The sequence below is a fragment of the Macaca thibetana genome, chromosome 19 (genome assembly GCF_024542745.1).
Source record: "Macaca thibetana thibetana isolate TM-01 chromosome 19, ASM2454274v1, whole genome shotgun sequence".
Classification (NCBI taxonomy): Eukaryota; Metazoa; Chordata; class Mammalia; order Primates; family Cercopithecidae; genus Macaca; species Macaca thibetana.
The window spans coordinates 41,409,103-41,436,005 of record NC_065596.1 but is presented as its reverse complement, the minus strand read 5'-3'; the positions used below and the strand labels follow the sequence as shown (position 1 = coordinate 41,436,005).

Sequence of the window (26,903 nt, the reverse complement as noted above, 5' to 3'; positions counted from 1 at the left end):
CTGTTTGCCTCTGATTTAAAGGGGAGTCCAAAGGGCATACCTTAAGCCCTAATTTTGACCTTTAATGGAGTGTCCAAGGCAACCCAGTTGTGATTATTCAGACCTGAGTAAGGGAAGATAGCAGCCAGCTCTTTTTCTGGCACCAACTCCACCTTTCTCCTTGCTTCTGTGTGAGCCTGGTGTCTGGAAGTGCAAACTGATCCTCCAACAGCATATGTACGTGGCACTAGCAGTGAATTTGCATCTCAGTGACCTCTGTGGTTGCCCTGGATGAGTCCCTGCAGCATTAGATCCAGGAACTCTGCAGCTGTATATTGGGTTTAGGTTCTGGCCTATTTCCTTCAGGAGGTCAAGCAGAAGTTGCAGGGATTCTAGGTGTTGAGGAAGCTGACCAGGCTGACAAAACTTCAGGAGCAAAGGATACACCATGGGATCCTTCCCTCAGACTGATCTGAGGGCATGCATGTGACTCTCCTGCAGTGTTTCCACTGTTACCTGGAGGCTGGGCTAACATGTGTGCCTGTGGCTTGCTGTGTCCCTCATGCAGTGTTCTCTATACTCATCCTCAACTATCTTTTCAAGCTTTTGCTTCTATCACTCCAAAGTCAATCCACCAGAGATCAAGAAAAAAAACCTGTGTTCTTCTCAAGGTTACTGATACAGAAAATGATAAATTCAATAGCCATTTCAAACCTCGTGTTGTATAATCAGTCTGCCAAAGCTATCTGATACCTGTTGATTCTCCTTCAATTCACTTTTATTTGACTTTGGTGATTCCACAGTTTCTTGGTTTTCCTCTATTATTGGTTCTTTTTTTTTTTTTTTTTGAGACAGAGTCTCACTCTGTAGCCCAGGCTGGAGTGCAGTGGCGCAATCTCGGCTCACTGCAGGCTCTGCCTCCTGGGTTCATGCCATTCTCCTGCCTCAGCCTCCCAAGTAGCTGGGACTACAGACACCCGCCACCATGCCCGGCTAATTTTTTGTAGTTTTTTTTTTTAGTAGAGACAGGGTTTCACTGTGTTAGCCAGGATGGTCTCCATCTCCTGACCTCGTGATCCACCCACCTTGGTCTCCCAAAGTGCTGGGATTACAGGGGTGAGCCACCACACCCGGCTCTTAGTTTCTTTAGTGTTGTTTATTGTTGAACTCTTAATGTTTGAATGCTCCATGATTCAGTCCTTGCTGTTCTTTACCTTTTCTATACTAAAATCCTTAATCATTTAAATGAATATGGGCAATACCTACTAAAGTAATATCAATTTTGGTATATCTCATACATCAAGTGCCTATTCACTACTGCCATTTTGTGTCTTAAAGACATCTAAAGATTCAACATATTCAGTTGAACTCTCAATCTTCCCCTAAAACCCTGCTAGAACTGAAGTTTTCCCCATCTTGGTTGAAAACCTTGTATTCCCAGATGCTCATGACTAAAACCTTTGAGTTAAAGTCACCCTGGACTTGTCTCTTTTACTTCTAGCCCTTAAACAAATCTTGCTTGCTGTCACATTTACTATATACCTAGAACACAACCAATAACCACTATACCCATTGTTACCTCTTCTTCCTAAGCCATGATATCCTCTTTCATCTGAGTTACTACAACTTCCTCCTCGATTTTTTTTTTTTTCAACAGCCGTGTTTCCCTCAAAATAAAGTATCTACAATGGCTTGCACGCTTGGCAAGATATGGCTCTCTGTTCTACTCTAGCAACCATCCCTTTGCACAGTGTTCTTCAATAACTTCCCCAATTTTCCTAAAACACTTCAGCATAGTTCCATTGTAGGACCTCTCTCCTCTGCCTGGAGTCACCACACTCCTTCAAGTCTTGGCTCAAGTCTATCTTTCTTGATGGTCTACCTTCATCTCTGTATTTCACAAAGCAACCTAAATGATCATATCCCTCCATCTTTTGAATGACTTTTTCCCCATAACACTTATGTTCTAATATACTCTGTAGGTATGATTATCTTCTCCTGTTAGAATTGTTCACTGACAAATATCCAAAACACCTAAGATAGTGGCTGGAATATATTAAGTACCTAATAACTGACCACCTTTAGAACAATAGGCTCCTGTGAAGAAAGCGTAACCATGCTTACTAGAAGACTGCCTTTGTATGCATTGGCACTGGTCTAATTTCTTGTTCAGATTGTCACATTAAATCATTGTAAGTGGATTAAGGGTAGAGGACTGAGGGCCTGCCATCATAGATAACATCTTACCAAAGCAATATTGCTTTCAATTGCTGCTAGTGGGCTGCCTAGGTCTACTCTAAATTTATCTCGTTCACAAGACATTACTGAAAGCAGCAAGAAACATGTAACACACATATTCTGAATCACTTCTAGCATTTCTTCTAACATTACAGCATCGACTTGATATAAAGCATGCTTGTAAGAGTGGGAGGCAGTGACAAAATGTCCTATTACAAGGATCTTCCAATTCCTAGCTTAATTTGGGCAGTTCCTCATTCTCAATGGCCCTAAGTCAATACCCCATTTGAGATTTCTTTTACCCATAGCATCCCACTTCCAGGTACAAAATTTTATTTCCTTAAGAATTTTTATTGCCAATAACAGAACTACAATAGCATCAGCAAATAAGAAGTTTAATTTCATTTAAAGAAACACAAGAGGCAAGCAGACCAGAGCTAGTATGGCTGTTTCACAAAGTCATCTGGGTTGCAGACTCCTTCTGTATTTCTGCTCCATGATCCATAACACCCAGATACCATTCTCAAAGTCCCCATGATAGTGTCAGAGCTCCAGCTTAGATGTCCACATTGTAGGCAGGGAAAAAAAGGAAAGATGGATTTCATAAATCTCCTACTCATATAAATACCACTTCTATCTTGTTGACCTGCAAGAAAGGCTGAGATAGTTTTTCAGCCCAGAATTTTGTTAATAAAAAAGAGAAAATAGATATAGGGTAGGAAAAAAGCAGTCTCTATCACAAACTCTCATCACTTTTCATTGCAAAATAGTCTGTAATTATTTTGTTTACTTCAAAAGCAATACATTCAAGTTTTAAAAAATTTCGTAGATTTATTAGACTTTGGATCTTAGACTTTGTTAAATCACTTCACACCTTGCCCCAATTCTCTAACAGCTGTGCTCAATAATCCACTGATTAAATCCACTGGTTTTTTTTTTTTTTTTTTAACAGTATGAATTTCCTCTTATAGCACTAATGGATGAGATTTAAATGACAGCTTTCTCACATTCATTATGGCATACAGTGCTCTCCACCCAAGTCATCTAGTATGTGTTGATAAAAGGTTTCTCAATATTCATTACACTCATAAGTGCTCTCCTCTCATGCAAATCCTCTAAAATAACACTAGTGAAAATGGTAGCTAATATTTGTGGTATGCTATGTTCAAGGCACCATTCTAAGAGCTTTTACATGTAATAACTTAATACTTCCAAGAATCTTATAATAAAGGTAATATACTTAGGTCTATCTTAAAATGATTAAACCAAGGTAGAGGTTAAGTATCATGATCCATATAACAAAAAGATCAACTAGTAGAGCTAATAATTTTGAAAAAGATACTTGTTTTCAATATGGCTAAAGGGCTTCCTACCTTTACTATATTAAAACTATTCTCCAATTTGCTAATGTGTAATAGGTTTCCAGTAATGATAGGTTTTTCTATATGAATGACACTAACATTTTTTCTCTCACATAAATTCTCTGATGCTGTGCTTTATGAGGCAAATATGCACCCATATTCACATTTGTGAGAATTCTTTGCTGATAACAACCAGAGAACCTCTTCATAGTGATCTCAAAGAATCAGACAATTCACATGTAAACTTGAGAGTCACGACTAAGGTCAATCCCACATTCCTTATATTCAAAAGATTTCTCACTGATATGAATTCTCTGATGTTGAGTTAGCTGTGAACCACGAGTAAAGGCCTTCCCACATTCCTTACATTGATATGGTTTCTCACCAGTATGAATTCTCTGATGCCGAGAAAGATGTGAGCTCTGAGTAAAGGCCTTTCGACATTCTCTGCATTCATAGGGCTTCTCACCAGTATGGATTCTCTGATGTAGAGTAAGCTGAGAGCCATGACTAAAGGCCTTGCCACACTCCTTGCATTCATAGGGTTTTTCTCCAGTGTGAATTCGCTGATGTTGAGTCAACTGTGAACCACGAATAAAGGCTTTCCCACATTCCTTACATTGATACGGTTTCTCACCAGTATGAATTCTCTGATGTTGTATAAGTAGTAAGCCACGTGCAAAGGCCTTTCCACATTCATTACACACATAGGGTTTCTCACCAGTGTGAAGTCTTTGATGTTGGGAAAGATGTGAACTCTGAGTAAAGGCCATTCTACATTCTTTACATTCATAAGGTTTCTCACCAGTATGGATTCTCTGATGTTGAGTAAGCTGTGAGCCACGAATAAAAGATTTCCCACATTCCTTACATTCATAGGGTTTCTCACCTGTGTGAATTCGCTCATGTTGAGTAAGTTCTGAGCCACGACTAAAGGTTTTTCCACATTCTTTACATTCATAGGGTTTCTCACCAGTATGAATCCTCTGGTGTCGTGTAAGGAGTGAGCCACGATTAAACGCCTTTCCACATTCCTTACATTGATAGGGTTTCTCACCAGTATGTATTCTCTGATGTTGAGTCAGTTGTGAGCCATGACTAAACATCTTTCCACATTCCTTACATTCATAGGGCTTTTCATTGGTGTGAATTCTCTGGTGCTGAGTAAGTTGTGAGCCACGGATAAACGCCTTCCCACATTCTTCACATTTATAGGGTTTTTCACCAGTATGAATCCTCTGATGTTGCATAAGTAGTGAGCCGCGAATAAAGGCCTTTCCACATTCCTTACATTCATAGGGTTTTTCCCCATTATGAATTTTCTGATGTTGAGAAAGCTGTGAGCCACAAATAAAAGCTTTTCCACATTCCTTACATTCGTAGGGTTTCTCACCGGTATGAATTCTCTTATGCAGAATAAGTTGTGAGAGCTGAGTAAAGACCTTCCTACATTCTTTACATTCATAGAGCTTTTCACCAGTATGCAGTCTCTGGTGTAGTGTAAGTTGTGAATTCTGAGTAAAGGCCTTCCCACATTCTTTACATTCGTAAGGTTTCTCACCAGTATGAACTTTCTGATGTCGGGTAAGTTGTGAGCTACGAATAAAGGCTTTCCCACATTCTTCACATTTATATGGTTTTTCACCAGTATGAATTCTATGATGTAAAATAAGTTGCGAGCTTTGAGTAAAGGCCTTCCCACATTCCTTACATGCATAGGGTTTCTCACCAGTATGAAGTCTCTGATGAAGACTGAGTTGTGAATCACGACTAAAGGCCTTCCCGCACTGCTTACATTCATAGGGTTTTTCACCAGTATGAATACTTTGATGTTGTGTTAGGTGTGAGGCTCGTCTGAAGGCTTTCCCGCATTCCTTACATTTATAGGGTTTCTCAGTAGAATGACATCTTGAATGTTGAGATAAGTAAGTATGCTGGTTGAAAATGGACATTTTGTCATATATGATCATCCCTTGCCTGAAATACTCCTTCTGATTTTCTTGTTGCTTCTCCATCTTGCCTTTGGCTTCCAAATAATCCCTGGATTTGGACTCTTCAAGATCACAGTTTTCAAGTCTGTCGCTCATTTCCCATTGGGATAATTCTGTTTCATAAGTGTTCTTTTCTGGAGATAAGTCCTTACTTGCACACCTTGAAGGCAAGTCTGAAAGATAAGAGAGAATAAAAAAAATTGAGAAATATAACTTCTATAGCAAATACAAATAGGAAAATAATACCCATAAGAAATAACAAACACACATGAGTTTCTTTCAAATATTGATTACTATGACCCATGATACCTACCTTTCACATCACAACGTACTATATACACAGTTTCATAAAACAGTACCTCCCCTGCTTTCTATTCTGTTCTGCAATATTTCTACTTTTTTCAATTTCTCTCTCTCATACACACACAGACAAAACCCACTAAACTGATTTCATGGTACAGTAATGTTCCTATCTAGAATTTAAAAAAAAATTAGCTTAGAAGGATCTCATATATTAATATATGAAAAGGGCATCTGAGAGATTAGAGAATAATGAAAACTCACCTAGAATATAATGGAAGAGATTAAGAAAAATTTTAAAGTGAGTAGTTCCCAAGCTTTGATGGGGATCAAAATCACCTGGGGAGCATGCTAAAATTATAGCTGTCCAACATTACACCAGACTAACTGCTAATGAATCAGAAAAAGATCCTGGAGATCTCTACTTTTAATACTTCCTATTAACTGATTCAGATTCAGACCATAATTTTCTGTATCTGCTTAATACTTTTTAGTAGCTTCCATGTTAAACTTAATATAAAATCCAAACTCTTCAATGACTTTGACTTATTTCTCCTTCCATGGTCTTGTCCTTGCTTATGTATCTGTTGAGCCTTCTCAGCTTTGCTCCTTATTTGCCAGAAAAACTAGCTTCCTTTCAACTCTGAAAAAGTCACAGACCTTTTTCAATTAAAAGCTAGCCAGAGCCTATTCCATTCCTTTGAACTGCTCTGGATAAGACTATGCAAACGCTCTTTCTCATTCTTCAGGTCTCAATTTAATAATCAGTCCCTAAATCTTAAACATTCATTTCTTGTAATTTAGGTAACTTAGAGCAACCTTCTAGATGACAGCAATTACACAAATTGAACAAATTATAAAATGCACCTGAGTGAAGGCACTGGCACAGTAACATAAGAATAAAGACTGGGGGGCTAAAAGTTGAAAAATATGAGAAGTCAAAGAGATGAGCCCAACATTTGGGTCCACGTTTCCACTCAGAGAAGTCTTACAATTCTAGAAAAAGCACTTAAGAGGGGTAGAAACTAAGCAGTGTTTTGCACTGTGTCACAGGGCTGGGCAACAATACCTGGAGGACACGGCCTGCCATAAATTCTTTATACTTTGGGCTGGGAACCCTGAGGACTACACTGAGGAATAAAGGAGAAACAGCAGACCAATCTGGACAGAGTCTGAAGTCTGAATCATCTTTGAATCGTCTCAAATTCAAAAATTTGGATTAAGGTGATTCAACACTGTTTGCCATAGCAAACTTAAATCTTTATGGATTTTGTATCATGTTATCCAAGGACTGAAATTCTGTAACTTTTCTTTGTGATGTCTAGCACTCAATAAAAACCAGGTGAATGAAAGCATAAGACAACTGAAAAACAGAAGAAAAAACAAAAGAAACTCTGACCTATAAGGACTCAAATCATGTATCCACCCACCATCATACTTCTGTCACTCCTAAATACCCTTGTCCTGTTCCTCTGTAATCAACCCTCCATACCACCCTAGTGGTATATGCCTAGAAACCAGTAATCTGTGGTTTCCCTATAACTTCCTTATAGATAGAAACAAAAGCACCTCCATACTAAATCTATGATCCTATGTGCCTCTCCAATTGCTCTTTAGCTCCCCCTATCCCTTTCAAATAGGACACTAAGTTACTTTTGTTTACTTATCCTTACTTCACAGTTTCCTTTGTTCCTTCATGCCTTGCCTCGTGTCTTCTCTTATTTGCTTGTCTATTCAAGGACAATTGTGTGTGTTCTGGGAAGAATACATCCTAGAGTTCCCAATCACTACTACAGGTCTAAAACATAATGAAAGGGTTCTATAATCTCATGGAATGTTGGAGAGAAAAAAGGCAATTATTCAGGCCAGATGCAGTGGCTCATGCCTGTAATCCCAGCACTTTGGGAAGCCAAGGCAGGTGGATCATTTGCGGTCAGGAGTTTGAGACTAACCTGGCCAACATGGTGAAACCCCGTTTCTACTAAAAATACAAAAAGTTAGCCAGGCATGGTGGTGGGTGCCTGTAGTCCCAGCTACTTGGGAGGCTGAGGCAGGAGAATCGCTTGAACCTGGGAGGTAGAGGTTGCAGTGAGCTGAGATCGTGCTACTGCACTCTAGCCTGGGTGACAGTGTGAGACTTCATCTCATAAAAACAAACAAAATACGAAATCAGCTGGGTGTGGTGGCAGGTGCCTGTAATCCCAATTACTTGGGAGGTTGAGACAGGAGACTCACTTTAACCAGGGAGGCGGAGGTTACAGTGAGTCAAGATCTCACCACTGCACTCCAGCCTGGGCAACAGAGTGAGACTCCTTCTCAAAAAAAAAAAAAAAAAAAAAAAAAAGCAATTATCCAATATAAGGGAAGGAGTCTGCAGTGATAAAGAATATATTTCAGTTGGAAATACAAATCAAGAAACAGAACACAAAAAAATCTCAAACACTGTTGCTAAGAATGCAAAACACTGTAACTATGGTAAAAAAAAAAAAGTGTGGTAGTTTCTTATAAAGTTAAGCATACATTTAGCGTATGATACAGTGGTCATATTAGTAGATATTTACACTTATGCTCACATAAACATCTATATGTCAAAGATTATAACAGCTTTATTCAGAAGTGTCCCAAACTGGAACTACCAGATGTCCCTCAAAAGGCGAATGAATCAACAAACTTTGGCACTTCCAGATACTGGAACATTACTCAGCAATAACAGAAACGAAGTATTGATTCATGCAACATTACTCAACATTAACAAAAAATTACTGATCCATGCAACAATATGGATAAATCTTAAATATATTTTGCTAAGTGAAAAATACCATATTTTGATTCTATTTATATGACATTCTTGAAAAAGCAAAACTATATGGATGGAATTTGGTGAGTAGGTTTCATAGGCTGGGGATGGGGAAAGGGGAGGGGTTGACAATGAAAGGAGAAAGCATGAGGGAATTTAGGGATGGTTAATAGAACTGTTGTATATTATGACTCTGATAGTAGGTAGATACACTTGGTATCTGAATGGTATATCAGATTTCCCAACAAACACCAATAAATGGTGGATAAATATGACAAACATCCTTTTAAAAATACAGACAAGGTTAAGGCTGGGCACAGTGGCTCATGCCTGTAATACCAGCACTTTGGGAGGCTGAAGTGGGTGGATCACGCAGTCAGGAGATTGAGACCATCTTGGCTAACAGGTGAAACCCCGTCTCTACTAAAAATACACACACACACAAATTAGCCAGGCGTGGTGGTGTGCACCTGTAGTGCCAGCTACTCAGGAGGCTGAGGCAGGAGAATCACTTGAACCTAGGAGGTGGAGGTTGCAATGAGCCAAGATTGCGCCACTGCACTCCAGCCTGGGTGACAGAGCGAGACTCCGTCTCAAAGACAAGGTTAAAAGAAAATAAAGATCAAACAATGAAGTGAGAGCCAGAAACTGGAGAGGTGAACATGCTCTGAAGTTAGAGCCTTCATGTCCTACCCTTGGGACATTTGCTGGTTTCAATAGCCTAAGGTTGTGTCTTAGTGTTCTGAAAAAATTCAAGAGACAAGCCCTTCACCCACAAAAGGGCAGGGATTAGAAATAAACCACTTTACAACATTGGAACCTATTCAAGGCCTAAAGTTCAGAGACAGGAAAAAATCCATCTGCCCTCAGTCTTGGCCATTTTTTAAAAAATTGACTTTTACTGTGAGTTGGGGAGCCAAAATTAATAAATACAAAGATAGTTAATGGAAAAGTGCAGAAGCTAGATGGATAGAAATTAGGTGGCTACAACAATAATGCACCTTGCTCAGACCAGATGATCATGGAGGTAAGGGTGGAGGAAGTGAGGTATCATTAGATAGTGGATATATTTTGAAGGTATACTAAAGAGGATTTGTTGGGGGAATGGACATGTAACATGAAAAGAGAAGACAAGGAAGACTATGCAAGTTTTGCCTGAAAGGCTGGAACAATCGAAGTGCTACTTAGAGTTCCTGACTGTGATGGGGCAGATCTGGGAGAGAATGTGAAGAGTCTGGTTTTGAACTATTAGATGTCAAATGAAGAGTTCAATAGACACATATGTACAAGTATGTGACTCTAGGGAGGTGTCTGGATTACAGATATAAGTTTGAAAGTCATCACGAAATAACATTTAAAGCTACAAGATTTGATGAAGTCACCCAGGGCATACCTTTATATACAAAACAGAAGGGGAAGGATGAAAAAGGGAAGTTTGAGGATTGAACCCTGGGTCACTTCAGGTAGATGGGAAGGAAACAGCAATGGAGACTAAGGAGGAGTAGCTAATGAGGAAGGAGAAAAATTAAGAGAGCACGGAACCCCATAAGCCATGTGAAAAAAGTGTTTTAAGAAGGAATGATTGGTTATGTCAAATGCTGAGAGATGAGGTGAAATGGTGCAGTCTTTTTTTTTTTTTTGAGACGGAGTCTTGCTCTGTCACCCAGGCTGGAGTGCAGTGGTGCGATCTCTGCTCACTGCAAGCTCCGCCGCCTCCTGGGTTCATGCCATTCTCCTGCCTCAGCCTCCTGAGAAGCTGGGACTACAGGCACCCGCCACCACGCCCGGCTAATTTTTTTTTTTTTTTTTTGTATTTTTAGTAGAGACGGGGTTTCACCGTGTTTGCCAGGATGGTCTCGATCTCCTGACCTCGTTATCCGCCTGCCTTAGCCTCCCAAAGTGCTGGAATTACAGGTGTGAGCCACCACGCCCGGCTTTTTTTTTTTTTTTTTTAATGGAGTCCTGCTTTGTTACCCAGGCTGGAGTGCAGCCGTGTGATCTCGGTTCACTGTAACCTCCACTTCCTGGATTCATGCGATTCTCTTGCCTCAGCCTCCAGAGTAGCTGGGAATCCATGCGTGTGCCATCACACCTGGATTTTTTTTTTTTTTTTTGGTATTTTTTTTTTAGTAGAGATAGGGTTTCAACCATGTTGGCCAAGCTGGTCTTAAACTCCTGACCTCAGGTGATCCCCTGCCTTGGCCTCCCAAAGTGCTGGGATTAGAGGTGTGAGCCACTGTGCTCAGCCTAAATGGTGCTTCCTAAATTAAAAATGGCTTTATTAGCAATATGGAGATTACGGGTAATCTTCACAAAAATAGTTTTGGCAGAATAATGGGAGCAAGTTCTGACTGAACCAGATTCAAAAGAATGAGATAAGAGCTGGAGTTAGGGAATATGGAAAATTATTTTGTATTTTTCTGTAAAAAGTAGCAAAGAAATGGAGCTATATCAAGAGGAAAATGTGTGTCAAAAGATTTGTTTTTGTTTTTTTTCCTTTTCAGATAGAGGAAATTATGGCATGTTTGTATGCTGATGAAAATTATTGTAAAAGATATGGACAAGTTCATGTTAGAGGAGACAAAGGGCAGGCAATTGCTGCAACAGTGTCAAAATATGAGAAGGAATGGAATTCAGTAGACAAGTGAGGGTACTGGGCTTAAGTAAAGGCACAAAAAGGTTACATGTCAATAGGAAAAGAGGTCGAATGAATATAGGTGAAGGTAGGCAAACAGGCAAGGAAGCAGGAATCTTTCTTCTCTTCTGCTAGCTTCAGTTTTCTTAGTGAAATCAGCTCAGGGACATCATCTAAGAGCCAGGCAAGAGAATAAATAAATAGTCACGACCATTATATAACTAACAACTTAGCTCCTAAATAAACAAAAACTAGCAGACATACAAAGAAATTAATCACAGTCATAGTAGAGAATAGAATATAAACAGACCAAAAATAAAAACAAGGAAGACTATAACATAATTAATATAGGTAGAGAAAACTGACATAAAATGTATCACATTAGCATAAAACTAAAAATTATAAAAACATAGAAAAAACATATAATCCTAGAACTAAAACAGTTCTATATGATGTTTGTTATAGACAGAAATAAAAATAAAATTTTAAAACAATTTAGAACTAAATAGCAAAAGAAACTGTGTGAAATCCCATGAAATCAGCTAAAATTGTATCCAGGGAAATTTACAGTCTTAAGTGCATTTACTAAAAAACAAGAAATATTATAGTTAAAAACAAGAGAATTAAGATTTCACCTCAAGAAGTGAGCAAAAAGCATAACTAAAACCCAAAATATGAGAGAAAAATCAGAAAATGAGTAAATCAGAAATGTAGAAACAGCAGAAATAATTAGCAAAACCAAAATACCAAAATTCTTTGAAAATATCCATAAATAATACAAAAAAAGGGATGTGCAGAAGAAAATTAGATTGAGCACAAATCCAAAGCACTGGAGAGAAAAAAGAAACCATAAATTTAGGAGTTAAAAAATGTTTATGAGAGATTATGGGAGTGATGTCAGCAAGATGGCAGAAATAGGAGATAACCCACTCATATCCCCTCACAACAAGAATTCTGCACCCATCCACAGATCAATGTCTCTTTGCAGAAGCTTTGGAATTCAGGTAGGAGGTTGTAAAACTCGGGTAAAGCCCAAGACCTAGGGAAGTCATTTTGAGAGTGCAGACTGGCAGCCAGGTGACTGATCTCCCATGCTGATCCCAGGTTCAAGCTTAAAAATGGCCCCATTCCCCAGAGGAATTGGCCACAGCCCCATTTGGCCTTGGGCGTGCAATCAAAACCATCTGCCAAAAGGTTCAGGAGGAATCATGCACACTAGTGTCTAGGTGGAGAGTCTCTTATGCCTACTGATGATAGTCCTGGTAGTGAACCTCACAGTTGCTCTGTGGCTTAGCTCCAGCCTCCTCAGCTGGGGTGCCAGCTCAGAACTGCTCATATAAGGATCCAGAGTAAGATTCATCCGTGTCTCATGGTTTGGGAGTTGGAGTCTTCACAATGGGCTCACCAACCTCTGTCCCACAGCAGACCTTGAGGTAGCCCAGTCTTTGCCTTAAGCCCTCCTGCAATAATTGGAGAACCATCCCCTCTGGGTAGACAGGGTGGGAGACACACCCATGTGGGCTGAAATGGGCTCATCAGCTGCCATTCCACAGCACATCCTCAGGGGGTCCAGCCGCAGCTCCAGCACTTCCCACTGCAGTCAGGGAACTATGCCATCTGTGCGTGGAAGCCTCTGTCACAGCAGATCCTGAGAGGGCCCAGTCTAAGCTCTAGCCCCTCTTGTTGTCATAGAACTACCCCATCTGTGCAGAGACATGCTGGGAGATGTGCACCTGTCTAAGCCAACAAGATAGGCTTGCCAGCCTCTGTCCAACAGCAAATCCTGAGGGGGCCCAGTCTCAGCTCCAGTCCTCTCACTGTAATTAGAGACCTATCTTGCCTGTGCAAGGACCTGCTGAAGGCACACCTATCTGGGCCACCAGGACAGTCTTCTGGGCTCAGGTCCCTGTCTGGACTCCCATATAGCGCCAGGTGGAGAGCCACAACAACCTTGGAGCCCTTGCAAGTCTAGCAGGAAGCCTGGGCTTAATGCCCTCTAATGCTGAGATGGATGCAGTGGTTATAGGCTCAAGGGAATACACCAGAAAGTCTGTTTAGAATGTCTGGAAGGCCTTTGGAAGAAGGATGGGCACAAACAAAGCCAGACTGCGAATTCTTTTTTTTTTTTTTTTGAGATGGAGTCTTTTTGTGCCGCCCAGGTTGGAGTGCAGTGGCATGATCTCGGCTCATTGCAACCCCTGCCTCTGGGGTTCAAGCAATTCTCCTGTCTCAGCCTCCTGAGTAGCTGGGACTATAGGCACACACCACCATTGGCCGGCTAATTTTTGTATTTTTAGTAGAGATGGGGTTTCACCATATTGGTCAGGCTGGTCTCAAACTCCTGACCTCAGGTGATCCACCCGCCTCAACTTCCCAAAGTGCTGGGATTACAGGCATGAGACACCAGGTCCAGCCTGTGAACTGTTGAATAAATTGCTTAGTGCGCAGACATCATCACGTGTCCAGAAACATCAAGAACATTCAGGAAAATATGAGCTCATCAAATGAACAAAATAAGGTGCTAATGATTGACAAAATCAATGTACAAAAATAAGTAGCATTTCCATACGCCAACAGGAAGCTGTGAAAAGAAAATCAATCCCATTTATGATAGCAAAAAAAAAAAAAAAACCCACCAAAAAACAAGGAATAAATTTAACCAAAGAGGTGAGAATTTTACAATGAAAACTATAAACACAAAAGAAATTAAACAGGAAACTAATAAATGGAAATATATTCCATGTCCATGGATCAGAAGAATTAACATTGTTAAACTGTCCATACTATCCAAAACAATCTACAAATGTTATGAAATCCCTATCAAAATACCACCAATGACACTTTTCACAGAAATGCAAAGAACAATTCTAAAATTCATAAGGAACCACAAAAGTCCCCAAACAGCCAAAGCAATGTTTTTTTTTTTGGAGATGCAGTTTTACTCTTGTCACCCAGGCTGAAGTGCAATGGCACACTCTCGGCTCACTACAACCTCCACCTCACAGGTTCAAGTGATTCTCCTGCCTCAGCCTCCTGAGTAGCTGGGATTATAAGCACCCGCCACCATGCCCAGCTAATTTTTTGTATTTTTAGTAGAGATGGGGTTTCACCATGTTGGCCAGGCTGGTCTCAAACTCCTGGTGTCAGGTGATTCACCTGCCTCAGCCTCCCAAAGTATTGGGATTACAGGCGTGAGCCACTGTACCAGGCCGCCAAAGCAATCTTGTACAAAAAGGACAAAGCTGGAGGCATCACACTCCATGACTTGAAAATATACTACAAAACAACAGTAACCAAACAGTATGGTATGGCACAAAAAAAGACACATAGACCAATGGAATAGGATAGAGAACCCAGAAAAAAAAAATCCAAGTATTTGCAGCCAACTGATTTTCAACAAGAAGGTCAAGAACATTCTTGTTGGAATGTTGGAAAAAGGACACTTTCTTGGGTAAATGGTGTGGGGAAAACTGAATATCCACCTGCAAAAGAATGAAACTAGACCCCTATCTCACCACTTAACTCAAAATGGATTAAAGACTTAAATGTAAGACTGGAAACTATGAAACTAGTAGAAGAAAACACAGGGAAACAGACACTGATCTGGGCAAGGATTTTTTAAGACCTCAAAAGCATTGACAAATGTGAAAACATAAATGTACTACATCAGAGTAAAAAGCTCTGTACAGCAAAGGAAATGAGAGTAAAAAGACAACCTACAGGCTGGGCATGGTGGCTCACGCCTATAATCCCAGCAATTTGGGAGGCTGAGGTGGGCAGATCATGAGGTCAGGAGATTGAGACCATCCTGGCTAGCACAGTGAAACGCTCTCTCTACTAAAAATACAAAAAATTTTTAGTGTGTGGTGGCACGTGCCTGTAGTCCCAGTTATTCCGGAGGCTGAGGCAGGATTATCACTTGCACCTGGGAGGCAGAGATTGCACCACTGCACTCCAGCCTGGGTGACAGAGCGAGACTCCATCTCACAACAAAAAAGAGACAACCTATAGAATGGGAGAAAATATTCACAAATTATACATCTAATAAGGCGTTAATACCAAGAATATATAAGAAAGTCAACTCAATAGCAAAAAAAAATCTGATTAAAAAATAGTCAAAAGATTTGAATAGACATTTTTCAAGACATATAAACAGCTAACAGGTAAATGAAAAAATGCTCAACATCATTAATTATAAGGAAATGCAAATCAAAGCTACAATCAGATATCACCTCACTGCTGTTAGAATGGCTACTAAAAAGACAAAAGATAACAAATGCTGGTAAAAATGTGGAAAAAGGGGGAACTCTCATACACTTTTGGTGGGAATGTAAATTAGCACAGCCATTATGGAAAATAGTATGGAGGCTTCTCAAAACAGTAAACATAGAACTACCATATAATCCAACAATCTAACTACTGGGTATATATCCAAATGAAAAGAAATCAGTATGTCAAAGAGGTATCTGCATTCCCATGTTCACTGCAGCACTATCCACGATAGCAATAACATGGACTCGAACTCAGTGTCCATCAAAAGATAAATGGATTTTCAAAAATGTGGTATATATGCAGAATAGAATACTATTCACCTATAAAAATGAAAAAAATCCTGTTATTTTTGACAACTTGGATGAAGCTAGAGAACATTATATTAAGTGAAATACGCCAAGAACAGGACAAATATCACATGATCTCACTCATATGTGGAACCTAAAAAAGTTGATCTTATGTAAGTAGAGAGTACAGTAGTGGTTACCAGATGCTGAGGGGGTGGCTGGGAAGAGATTGGTCAATGGGTACAAAGTTATAGTTAGATAGGAGAAATAAGTTCTGATGTAATATTGCACAATAAGGTGACTATATAATCAACAAAAATGTCCTGAATGCTTTCAAATAGCTAGAAGAGAGCATCTTGAATGTCCTAACCACAAAGAAATGACAAGTGTTTGAGGTGACAGATATGCTAATCATCCTGATTTGATAATTACACAATGTACATATGTATAAAACATCACACTGTGGCCCATGTGTCAACTAAAAATAAAACTTTTAAAAGTGTTTATGAAAAATTCTATTAACAACGCAACAGTAAATTAGAACTGGATGAAATAGATGAAAAACATGAAAAATAACCCATGAAGATAAAATAACTGATATACAGCAATAACTACATAAAAAGTTTAAATTTGAGCTCAGTGTCTGTGCTCCTAAAAGGCAATAGATACCTATGACTGATGATCATTTGTATCTGCTGGTCATTGTACCTGTTGTATCTAATATTCAAGGCAATAGATTCCAGTGAATGGTAGGTTTACTGGCAATATTATCCAAACATTAAAGAATATATAGGCCAGGTGTGGTAGCTTATACCAGTAATCCCAGCACTTTGAGAGGCCAAGGCAGGTGGATTGCCTGAGCCCAGGAGTTCGAGACTAGTCTGGGCAATGTGGCGAAACCTCATCTCTACAAAAACTATAAAAATTAGCCAGGCATGGTGGCACGTGCCTGTAGTCTCAACTAGGATCACCTGGGCTCAGGGAGGTGGAGGCTGCAGTGAGCTGTGATCGGGCCACTGCACTCCAGCCTAAGTGACAGAGTGAGACCCTGTCTCAAAAAGAAAAAGGGATATATAATTGCAATCATACATTGCTGTTGTTGAACATATAAAAATATGGTAATCTACCCTAGTCATTTTACAAAGTTAAATTAACTCATATAACAACATTGAAAAATGACCTCAGGAAAACGAAAACAATCTCGTGAACAAAAGTAAAATTTTAAAAGAAAATATTAGCAACATAGAATCTAGCTGTGTATTTAAGGGATAACACTTCATGATCATATAAACTTTATCCCACAAATGCAGGAATAATTCAACATCAGAGTCCATTTTCCCACATAAAGAGCTTAAAGAATAAAACAGCATTATTTCAAGAAATGCAAAAATGTTTTAAATATATTCTAAGACCCTTTATTAAAAGTTCTCTAAAACTAGAATTAGGTAAAAACCTAGTTAAGAGTATTTACCAGATGCCTATAGAAATGTATTTAATAAACACTAGAAACACTGCCAATAAAGTTTGAGAAAAGAATGATTTGTTTTCAAATTCCGCTAGAGGGTCCTACTGAATACAGTTGCCTTTTTTTTAAAGGTACAAACAGAAAAGGAAGAGACCACATATTGCGTGTAGAGAGCAAAACTGTCCACCTAGAAATCCACTATTATCCACTGAAAAACTATTAGATATTTCCATGAGATTTTCAATTTATAGAAATCAATACGTTCTCATACATAATATACATCGGTATTAGCCATTTAGAAAATGTTACAGAACAAAATATTCCTATTCATAATATAAACAAAATGTACTGAGAAATTGCTTAAGAAATGTGCAAGGTCTTTTAAGAAACAACCATCCCAGCACTTTGGGAGGCCGAGGTGGGCAGATCACAAGGTCAGGAGTTCAAGACCAGCCTGGCCAACAGAGTGAAACCGTGTCTCTACTAAAAATACAAAAATTATCTGGGTGTGGTGGTGGGTGCCCATAGTCCCAGCTACCTGGGAGGCTGAGGCAGGAGAATCGCTTGAACTGGGGAGTTGGAGGTTGCAGTGAGCTGAGATCATGCCACTACACTCCAGCCTGGGTGACACAGCGAGACTCTGTCTCAAAATAGAACAAAACAAAACAAAAAAAAACAGAAAAAACCATAAAACTTTACAGACAACATAAAAAGAAAAGCAGATTTAGCATGTTCAACAATAGAAGGATTCAATATTGTTAATATGTAAATGGTGCATCAGATTTCTTAAAAAACACCAATAAATACTGGAAAAATATGACAAATGTCCTTTTAAAAGTATGTGAAGCATAAAAGAAAATAAAGAAGATCCAAGGGTGCTACAATGAAGTAGGAACCAGAAAGTAGAGGGGGTAAACATGCTCTCAAGTTACAGTTACCCTTGGGATATTTGTTGATTTTAATTACCTAGATGTTTGTACCTTAATGGTCTGAAAAATTTCGAAAGACAAGACCTTTCCTCAACAAAAGAGCAAGGATTACAAATTAACCTCTTTACAAAATTGGAAATATTCAAGGCATAAAGTTCAGAGAAAGAAAAGCAAATCCATCAAACCTTAAAGGAAAATGACAAGGGACTTCTCAGTCTTGGCCTGGACTCTCAAAGAAAAAGAGAAAAAAAGTGCTATGGATAATTCATCATTACACAAGAGTCCCCATGGATACAAGAAACAGCAAAATTAGACCTGTTTCCCAGAAATTGGGATTGTATGACACATAAGTGCTGGAAATATATGAAAGTATAAGATAAAAACCACCAGAAAGGGACCAGTTAAAAAAAAAAGACCTGGGAGAGGGAGAATGTCAAACATCTAGAAGTGAAACAATATAATCAATTACGTTTAAATGTTAAAGAAAAAAATCTTAAAAGCAGCCAGAGAAAATACAGATTACTTACAAAAGGAATAACAATGAAACAGATGGCAGACTTCTCAAGAGCAACAATAGAAGCCAGAAGACAGTGGAATAATATCTTCAGAGTGCTGAGAAAAAAATAATTGTCAGTATAGAATTTTATACCTAGTGAAATCATCAGGCAAGAATGACAGTGAAACAAGGTTATTTTGCAACAACGACAAAAATAAACACTTACAGCATTTATTAACAATAAGACAGTCCAGGGGTGGTGGCTCACACCTGTAATCCCAGCACTTTGGGAGGTGGAGGTGGGTGGATCACCTGAGGTCAGGAATTTGAGACCAGCCTGGTCAACATAGTGAAACCCACTCTCTACTAAAAATAAAAAAATTAGCTGAACATGGTGGCGGGAGGCTGAGGTAGGAGAATTGCTTGAACCCAGGAAGTGGAGGTTGCAGTGAGCCGAGATCACGCCACTGCACTACAGCCTGGGCAACAAGAGCAAGACTCCATCTCAAAAACTAACCCAAAAACCAATAAGCCTTCCCTAATATATTTCATGATAAATAAAATATCCCAGAAGGAAGATATAATGAAAGAGGAATAGCATACAAATAAAAAATAATTACGTCAACAAATCCACAAGCAAACATTGCCATTTTGAAACAAAAATAACGCCCATTTTGTAGGTTAAAAAAAGAACAGAACTAAAATATCACACAATAATACAAGACTGGAGAAATAGATCAAAGTTAAAGCATTCCCATATCCTTTACATTATCTTGAGGAAAGTTAGACATGAATTTTAGACTTCGCTAAATTACGTATGTATCTGTCAAGTGTCACAAACAATAATGATAACTGAAGTACCAAAACAGGCAGAAATACCCCCAAAATATTTAAATTCACCGGCAATGGCAGAAATGCTCTTCTGTTTTTCATCTACAAATCAACAAAGATATTTCTTTCCTTTTTTTTTTTTTTTTTTTTTTTTTTGAGACAGAGTCTCGCTCTGTCGCCAGACTGGAGTGCAGCGGCGCGATCTCAGCTCACTGCAACCTCTGCCTCCCAGGTTCAAGCGATTCTCCTGCCTCAGTCTCCTGAGTAGCTGGGATTACAGGCATGTGCCACCACACCCAGCTAATTTTTGTATATTTAGTAGAGATGGGGTTTCATCATGTTGGCCAGGATGGTCTTGATCTCTTGACCTCGTGATCTGCCTGCCTCAGCCTCCCAAAGTGCTGGGATTACCGGCGTGAGCCACCGTGCCTGGCCTCAACAAAGATATTTCTAAGTGATAATAGCCACTATTGATAAAGTTTATAATAGGTATACTTTGCTGGTATACTTCTGATAAAAATTCTGTGACAATAAAATATATATTTGACATAGAGATGTCAATTTCTTATCTCTCCTTAGAACCTCAACTAATTGCCACAATGGTTACCAGTTTATTTCACAGTAGATACTATTATTGATATGTGTGTTTTTCAACTTGCTGGCCTTGAAATCCTAGGGGTGGAGATAGAACAAGTTTATTGCAAAGCAATATGCAAACCAAATATTGTATATGGACTGAATAAACACATTTTAGTATCCATCGAGATATATAATGCCCATTGAATATATAATTTTTCAGATGCAATTACAATGAATAAAAACTACAAAATATGGGTATTAAAAGGAATTAGGTACACATGATAAAAATTTAAAGATAACTTTTAAAAATATATAAATATTGTATGTTTTCCAAACAAAACAAGGGGGAAATGGAGTTGCAAAACAAAACAGGATTGTGTCCACCCTGATTAAGGAGGGAGAAATATTTTTAAGCCCATAAGATTAAAAGAGGAAACAAAAAGCATAAAATAGGGGATAAATAAATCCAAGTATATTGGTAATAAATTAAATGGAGCGAACATTCAATTTAAAAAATTCTCAGATAATATCACAGTGCAGTGGTTATCGAACATGGCTAAACATTTGAAAAACCTAGAAAATTTCAAAAAATAATGATACTTGTGTACCATGCCTAGAGATTGTTATTTAATTGGTCTGGGGTGTGGCTTGGGCTGTGAAATTTTTTAAAAGACAGTAGCTATTTCTTTTTTTTTTTTTTTTTTTTTTTTTTTTTTTTTTTTTTTGAGACGGAGTCTCGCTTTGTCGCCCAGGCTGGAGTGCAGTGGCCGGATCTCAGCTCACTGCAAGCTCCGCCTCCCGGGTTTACGCCATTCTCCTGCCTCAGCCTCCCGAGTAGCTGGGACTACAGGCGCCCACCACCTCGCCCGGCTAGTTTTTTGTATTTTTAGTAGAGACGGGGTTTCACCATATTAGCCAGGATGGTCTCGATCTCCTGACCTCGTGATCCGCCCGTCTCGGCCTCCCAAAGTGCTGGGATTACAGGCTTGAGCCACCGCGCCCGGCCTGACAGTAGCTATTTCTAAAGTACACACAAGTTTGGCAACTGTTTCCATATTATTTCTGCACAATTCAATGGCTTTTAGTATACCCATTGAGTTGTGCAACAATCACAACAATCTGATTTTTAAACATTTTTTCACCCCCAAAAGAAATGCTGTCTGTGCTCATTAGCAGTCACTTCTCATTTCCCCACTCCCCATTCTCCATCTGTTCTACCTCTTCCCCATCCCCAGTGCTGGGTAACCAGTAACCTACTTTCTGTCAGTATAGATTTGCTTATTGAGGACACTTCATATAAATGCAATCATATAATATGCAGTGTTTGTATCTAGCTTCTTTCACTTGGCATGGGATATAGTTTGGATGTTTGTTCCCTTCAAATCTCATGTTGATGTAATCTAATGTTTAACGTAATCCCCACTGTCAGAGGTGGGGCTTGGTGGGAGGTGTTTGGATCATGGGGATGGATCCCTCATGAATAGCTTGGTGCCATCTTTGTGGTAAAGAGTGAGTTCTTGGCCGGGCGTGGTGGCTCACACCTGTAGTCTCAGCATTTTGGGAAGCAAAGGTGGGCGGGTCATGAGGTCAGGAGTTTGAGACCAGTCTGGCCAACATGTTGAAATACCATCTCTACTAAAAATACAAAAATTAGCTGGGTGTGGTGGCAGGTACCTGTAATCTCAGCTGCTCGGGAGGCTGAGGCAGGAGAATCGCTTGAGCCTAGGAGAAGGAGGTTGCAGTAAGCAGAGATTGGGCCATTGCACTCTAGCCTGGGCGACAGAGCAAGACTGTCATGAGTTCTTACGCTATGAGTTCGCGCGAGATCTGGTTGTTTAAAAGAGCCTGGAACTTCCTCCTCTGTCTTGCCATGTAACGTACCGACTCCCCTTCCCTTCCACCATGACTGAAAGCTTCCTGGGCCTCACCGGAAGCCAAGCAGATGTTAGTGCTATGCTCGTACAGCCTCCAGAAGCATGAGCTAAGTAAATCTCTCTTCATTATAAATTACCCAGCCTCAGGCATTTCTTTATAGCATGTTTCCAAGGTTCATCCGTGTTAAAGCATGGATCAGAACTTCATTCCTTTTTATTGCTGAATAATATTTCGTTGTAAGAAAATAGCAAATTTTATTCATCCATTCGTTGATGGACATTTGGGTTGTCCCCACTTTGTGGCTATTGTGAATATCAAGATATAGTGCACTTCTGCCTCCAAATCTTGAGAATGCCTGGTACTGTCAAGCATCTTAATTTTTGCCAATTTACAGCATGTGCAATAATTATATCATTGTGGTTTTAATTTGCTTTTTCTTTTTTTTTTGAGATGGAGTCTCCCTCTGTCACCCAGGCTGGAGTGCAGTGGCACAATCTCGGCTCACTGCAACCTCCACCTCCTAGGTTCAAGTGATTCTCCTGCCTCAGCCTCCTGAGTAGCTGGGATTATAAACACCTGCCACCATGCCCAGCTAATTTTTGTAATTTTAGTAGAGACGGGGCTTCCCCATGTTGGCCAGGCTGGTCTCCAACTGGCCTCAAGTGATCCACCCGCCTCAGCCTCCCAAAGTGCTGGAATTGTAGGCATGAGCCACCACGCCCAGCCTAATTTGCATTTTTTTCCCCTTGAACTGCCAATAGATACCTTTTACCAAATTTTTCAGTATTGTTATTTATCTTGTTCTTATCAATCTATAAAAGCTTTTTCTATTCTGATACTAATTTCATTGTTGTCTATATGCAGTGCAAGTATCTCCACCCAATTCATGGCTTGTCTTTTACTGTCTTTATAGTGTCTTTTGATGAAGAGAATAATTTTCATGTAGCCAAATTTATCAATCTTTTAATGATTATTTTTAAAAAGAACTAAATAGAACCTTTAGAAATTATTTGGTTTCCTTTCAAATCTGTCCCTTTATGAAAATCTATTAGTCATCATTTTTGTGGTTTAATTTCTTTATTTCTTTAAACTATCACCAAGAGCTTATAGCTACATCTAATCATTCTACTATGTAAAGATTTTTGCCATGTAATATGTTGTTTCTTCAGATTACCTATTACTCATCTGTGACCCATTTCCCTGTGGGTTTGATGACCTTTATGAGCTCACCTTTTATTGATCTTAACTTATGAGAATTCTAAAGGCCTCTTACTTTCCTCTGGGAGATTTGCAATTGCTTTAAATGGGATTCAGAAGGCACCACTTTAGAGAATAAAATTTCAGTCCTTTTTTTTCCATCGCCTAACCATCTTTCTTATTATTCTAGTATTCACTTTTCTCTGGACACAATGTTTCTCTGTTCCTCCTACAAAGTTAATACCCACCCCAAGGCCTTTACACTGCTCTCTCAGATACTGGCTTGTCTCATGCCCTTACTTTAGTCAAGTTTTTGTTCAAATATTACCTCTTCAGAGAGGATTTTCCAAAATCTACCAATTTAAAATAGGCCATTCCAACCCCTCATTATTCTTTACTTGCCTACTTTTCTTTACCTTTATTTGTACTGCTTATCACTACCTGTTGTTATATTGATGTTTATTAAATACATGCATACATATGTATATACATACATACACATATACATAGAATTTTGTTTCCTCATGTATTTTGTATTTCTCCCACAAGAAAGTGTTTCAGCAGAGTAAGAACCTTTACTAGACCATTATTTCTCCAATGGCTACTATAGTCCGTGGCAGAGAATAGGCCTTCAATAGATATATTTTGGATAAATGAACAATATATTAAAGAATAAAGACAGTAAGTCTAAATTCAAAGAAACAGTCTGGAAAGGAATTGACTCCCAAGTTTACATAAAAGTGTTGTCATTGGGGAAGAGGAAGAGCCATTCCCTCTTTTGTTTTATTTTATTTATTTATTTATTTTGAGACTGTGTTTTGCTCTTATTGCCCAGGCTGGAGTGCAATGGTATGATTTCGGCTCACCACAACCTCCGCCTCCCGGGTTCAAGGGATTCTCCTGCCTCACTCAGCCCCCTGAGTAGCTGGGATTAATAGGCATGCACCACCATGCCCGGCTAATTTTTTGTATTTTTACTAGAGATGGGGTTTCTCCATGTTGGTCAGGCCGGTCTTGAACTCCCGACCTCAGGTGATCTGCCCGCCTCGGCCTCCCAAAGTGCTGGGATTATACACGGGAGCCACCGCGCCTGCCAACCATTCCCTCTTTTGAAAGTGGGAAGAATTATAATAAAAGACCAACAGGGAAAGGAGGTAGTAGAAATTAGGTAAGAGTCTTTAGGAAGATCATGCTGAAAAACCCTTGCTTTTCTCCTCAAGTCACAGGTTTTTTTTTTTCCCACACAACTTGGGTCCTCTAGGGACATGTATTAATCAATAACTTCCTAAATGCTTCAGAGGAGAAAGGAAGGAAGAGGCATGAGACAGTTTATTCCACCACAAGGAATAAAGTGATCATCTAGGTTGGAAAATCACTTATTAAAGTTGTAATTGATATGGATTTTGTTTCATATAAGAATACTACAGAAGAAAACAAAGTTTCTTAGACAATCACAGGTTTCCCCTCAACTATTTTCTAGTAACAGATGATTCTAGCATATTCATTCAATGTCCAATGCAAAGTTCTTTTTTTTTTTTTTTTTTTTTTTGGAGATGGAGTCTCGCTCTGTCACCCAGCCTGGAGTACAGTGATGTGATCTCAGCTCACTGCAACCTCCATCACAGGTTCAAGTGATTCTTCCTCCCTCAGTCTCCCGAGTAACTGGGATTACAAGCACACACCAGCACGCCCAGCTAAATTTTTGTATTTTTAGTAGAGATGGGGTTTTGCTATGTTGGCCAGGCTGGTCTTGAACTCCTGACCTTGTGATCTACCCACCTTGGCCTCCTAAAATGCTGGGATTACAGGCATGAGCCATTACGCCCAGCCCAAAGTTCTTAATATGTAATATTCAACTACCAAGAACATATAAGACAATGTGTTTGTTCTAATTAATGGGTTGTGTTTGAGTTGTTGGTGAAATGCATTGATCCACTCTATCACTATACAAATATGTAAACTCTTTTATCAGAAAAAACATACATCTCTGCATCTATTTTTTTAATCTGTGACTGGGCCTGTGAATTATTTAGAGCTCCTTTAGCAGATCTAAACTGTAACGATGTATAAGCTGTTTTATCTGCCAATATTCCAAGTATCCCAAACTTCAAATCTAGCCCTTTGATCATCAAGGAAGATGGCAGAAAGATGGTATCAGAAGGCAGTGGTAAGGCTTTCTGAAGGATGGAAAAGATAAAGGTGCCCTGAGAAACCATGTCTACTTCCAGTAATTTCAAACTCCTCCTTTGAAAAGAATAAGAAATTCAGTTAATTACTTAAAAAAGAACCTTGAAATAACAGCAGAGAAAGCAGCCATTCCAAAGGTAGATCCTGAAACATGAAGGCCAGATTCCTTACCTAGTGATACCAAGTTGCTGTAGTTCTCCAACATCACATCTCTATACAAATCTCTCTGAGCGGAGTCCAGACATTCCCACTCTTCCTGAGAAAAGTCAATGGCAACATCTCTGAACATCACTAATTTCTGAAACAACAAACAAAATGTTAGTTTTGGAAATTTAAAAAATGCTTTTTTTTTTTTTTTTTTTTTGAGACGGAGTCTTGCTCTGTCACCCGGTCTGGAGTGCAGTGGCCGGATCTGAGCTCACTGCAAGCTCCTCCTCTCGGGTTCACGCCATTCTCCTGCCTCAGCCTCCCGAGTAGCTGGGACTACAGGCACCCGCCACTTCGCCCAGCTAGATTTTTGTATTTTTTAGTAGAGACAGGGTTTCACCGTGTTAGCCAGGATGGTCTCGATCTCCTGACCTCATGATCCGCCCGTCTCGGCCTCTCAAAGTGCTAGGATTACAGGCTTGAGCCACCGCGCCCGGCCAAAAAACGCTTTTTCTTTTTTTTCTTTTTTTTTTTTTTTTTGAGATGGAGTCTTGCTCTGTCGCCCAGGCTGGAGTGCAGTGGCGCAATCCCGGCTCATGCAATCTCCGCCTCCCAGATTCAAGCAATTCTCCTGCCTCAGCCTCCTGAGTAGCTGGGATTACAGGCACCTGCCACTGCACCCAGCTAATTTTTGTATTTTTAGTAGAGATGAGGTTTCATCATCTTGGTCAGGCTCGTCTCGAACTCCTGACTTTGTGATTCACCCGCCTCGGCCTCCCAAAGTGCTAGGATTACAGGCGTGAGCCACTGTGCCCGGCCAAAAAAAATACTTTTTCAGTGGAGAGGGAGATGAAGGGGACCCCTCCACAAAGCAAGCAACACAGCACACAGGCTGAAAAGTACACATATGTTCCTGATTATTCCTATTGCTATAGTTTTGTTGTTGTTGTTGTTGTTTTGGAGACAGGGTCTCATTCTGTCACCCAGGCTGGAGTGCAGTGGCGCCATCATAGCTCACTGCAGCCTCGAACTCCTGGGCTTAAGTGATCCTGTCTCAGTCTCCTGAGTAGTTGAGACCACAGTACGTGCCACTGTGCCCTGATAATTTTCAAATTTTTTTGTAGGGACAGGGGTCTTGTTATGTTGCCCAGGCTAGTCTTGAATTCTGGCCTTAAGGGACCCTCCTGCTTAGGCCTCCCAAAGTGCTGGGATTATAGTTGTGAGCCACTGCTCCTGGCCTGCTATACAAATTTTCTGCATATAGAACATCTTACTTTACAGATAAGTCTGGGAATAAAGTAAATGCTATGTCCCAATTAAAAGAAATAGCATACACA

The 26,903-nt window shown here is 39.6% G+C and overlaps 1 protein-coding gene across 4 annotated transcripts in view; it reads right to left on the bottom strand.

Moving 5' to 3' along the window:
- Nucleotides 1–2,604: 2,604 nt before the first annotated feature.
- The window catches only part of ZNF420 (zinc finger protein 420), a 45,327-nt gene continuing 21,028 nt past the window's right edge, over nucleotides 2,605–26,903 (bottom strand). The window contains exons 4-6 of one of the 4 annotated variants that reach the window (XM_050768957.1): nucleotides 25,591–25,717; nucleotides 3,964–5,742; nucleotides 2,605–2,772 (exon numbers count right to left, since the gene is read on the bottom strand). In XM_050768957.1, coding sequence (XP_050624914.1) covers nucleotides 2,741–2,772; nucleotides 3,964–5,742; nucleotides 25,591–25,717 — 1,938 coding nt within the window. In that variant the 3' untranslated portion in view covers nucleotides 2,605–2,740. Of the gene's footprint in view, nucleotides 5,743–9,850; nucleotides 11,343–18,781; nucleotides 18,864–25,590; nucleotides 25,718–26,903 lie in introns of those variants that run through there. The other 3 variants (XM_050768956.1, XM_050768958.1, XM_050768959.1) reach the window with 3 other exon arrangements.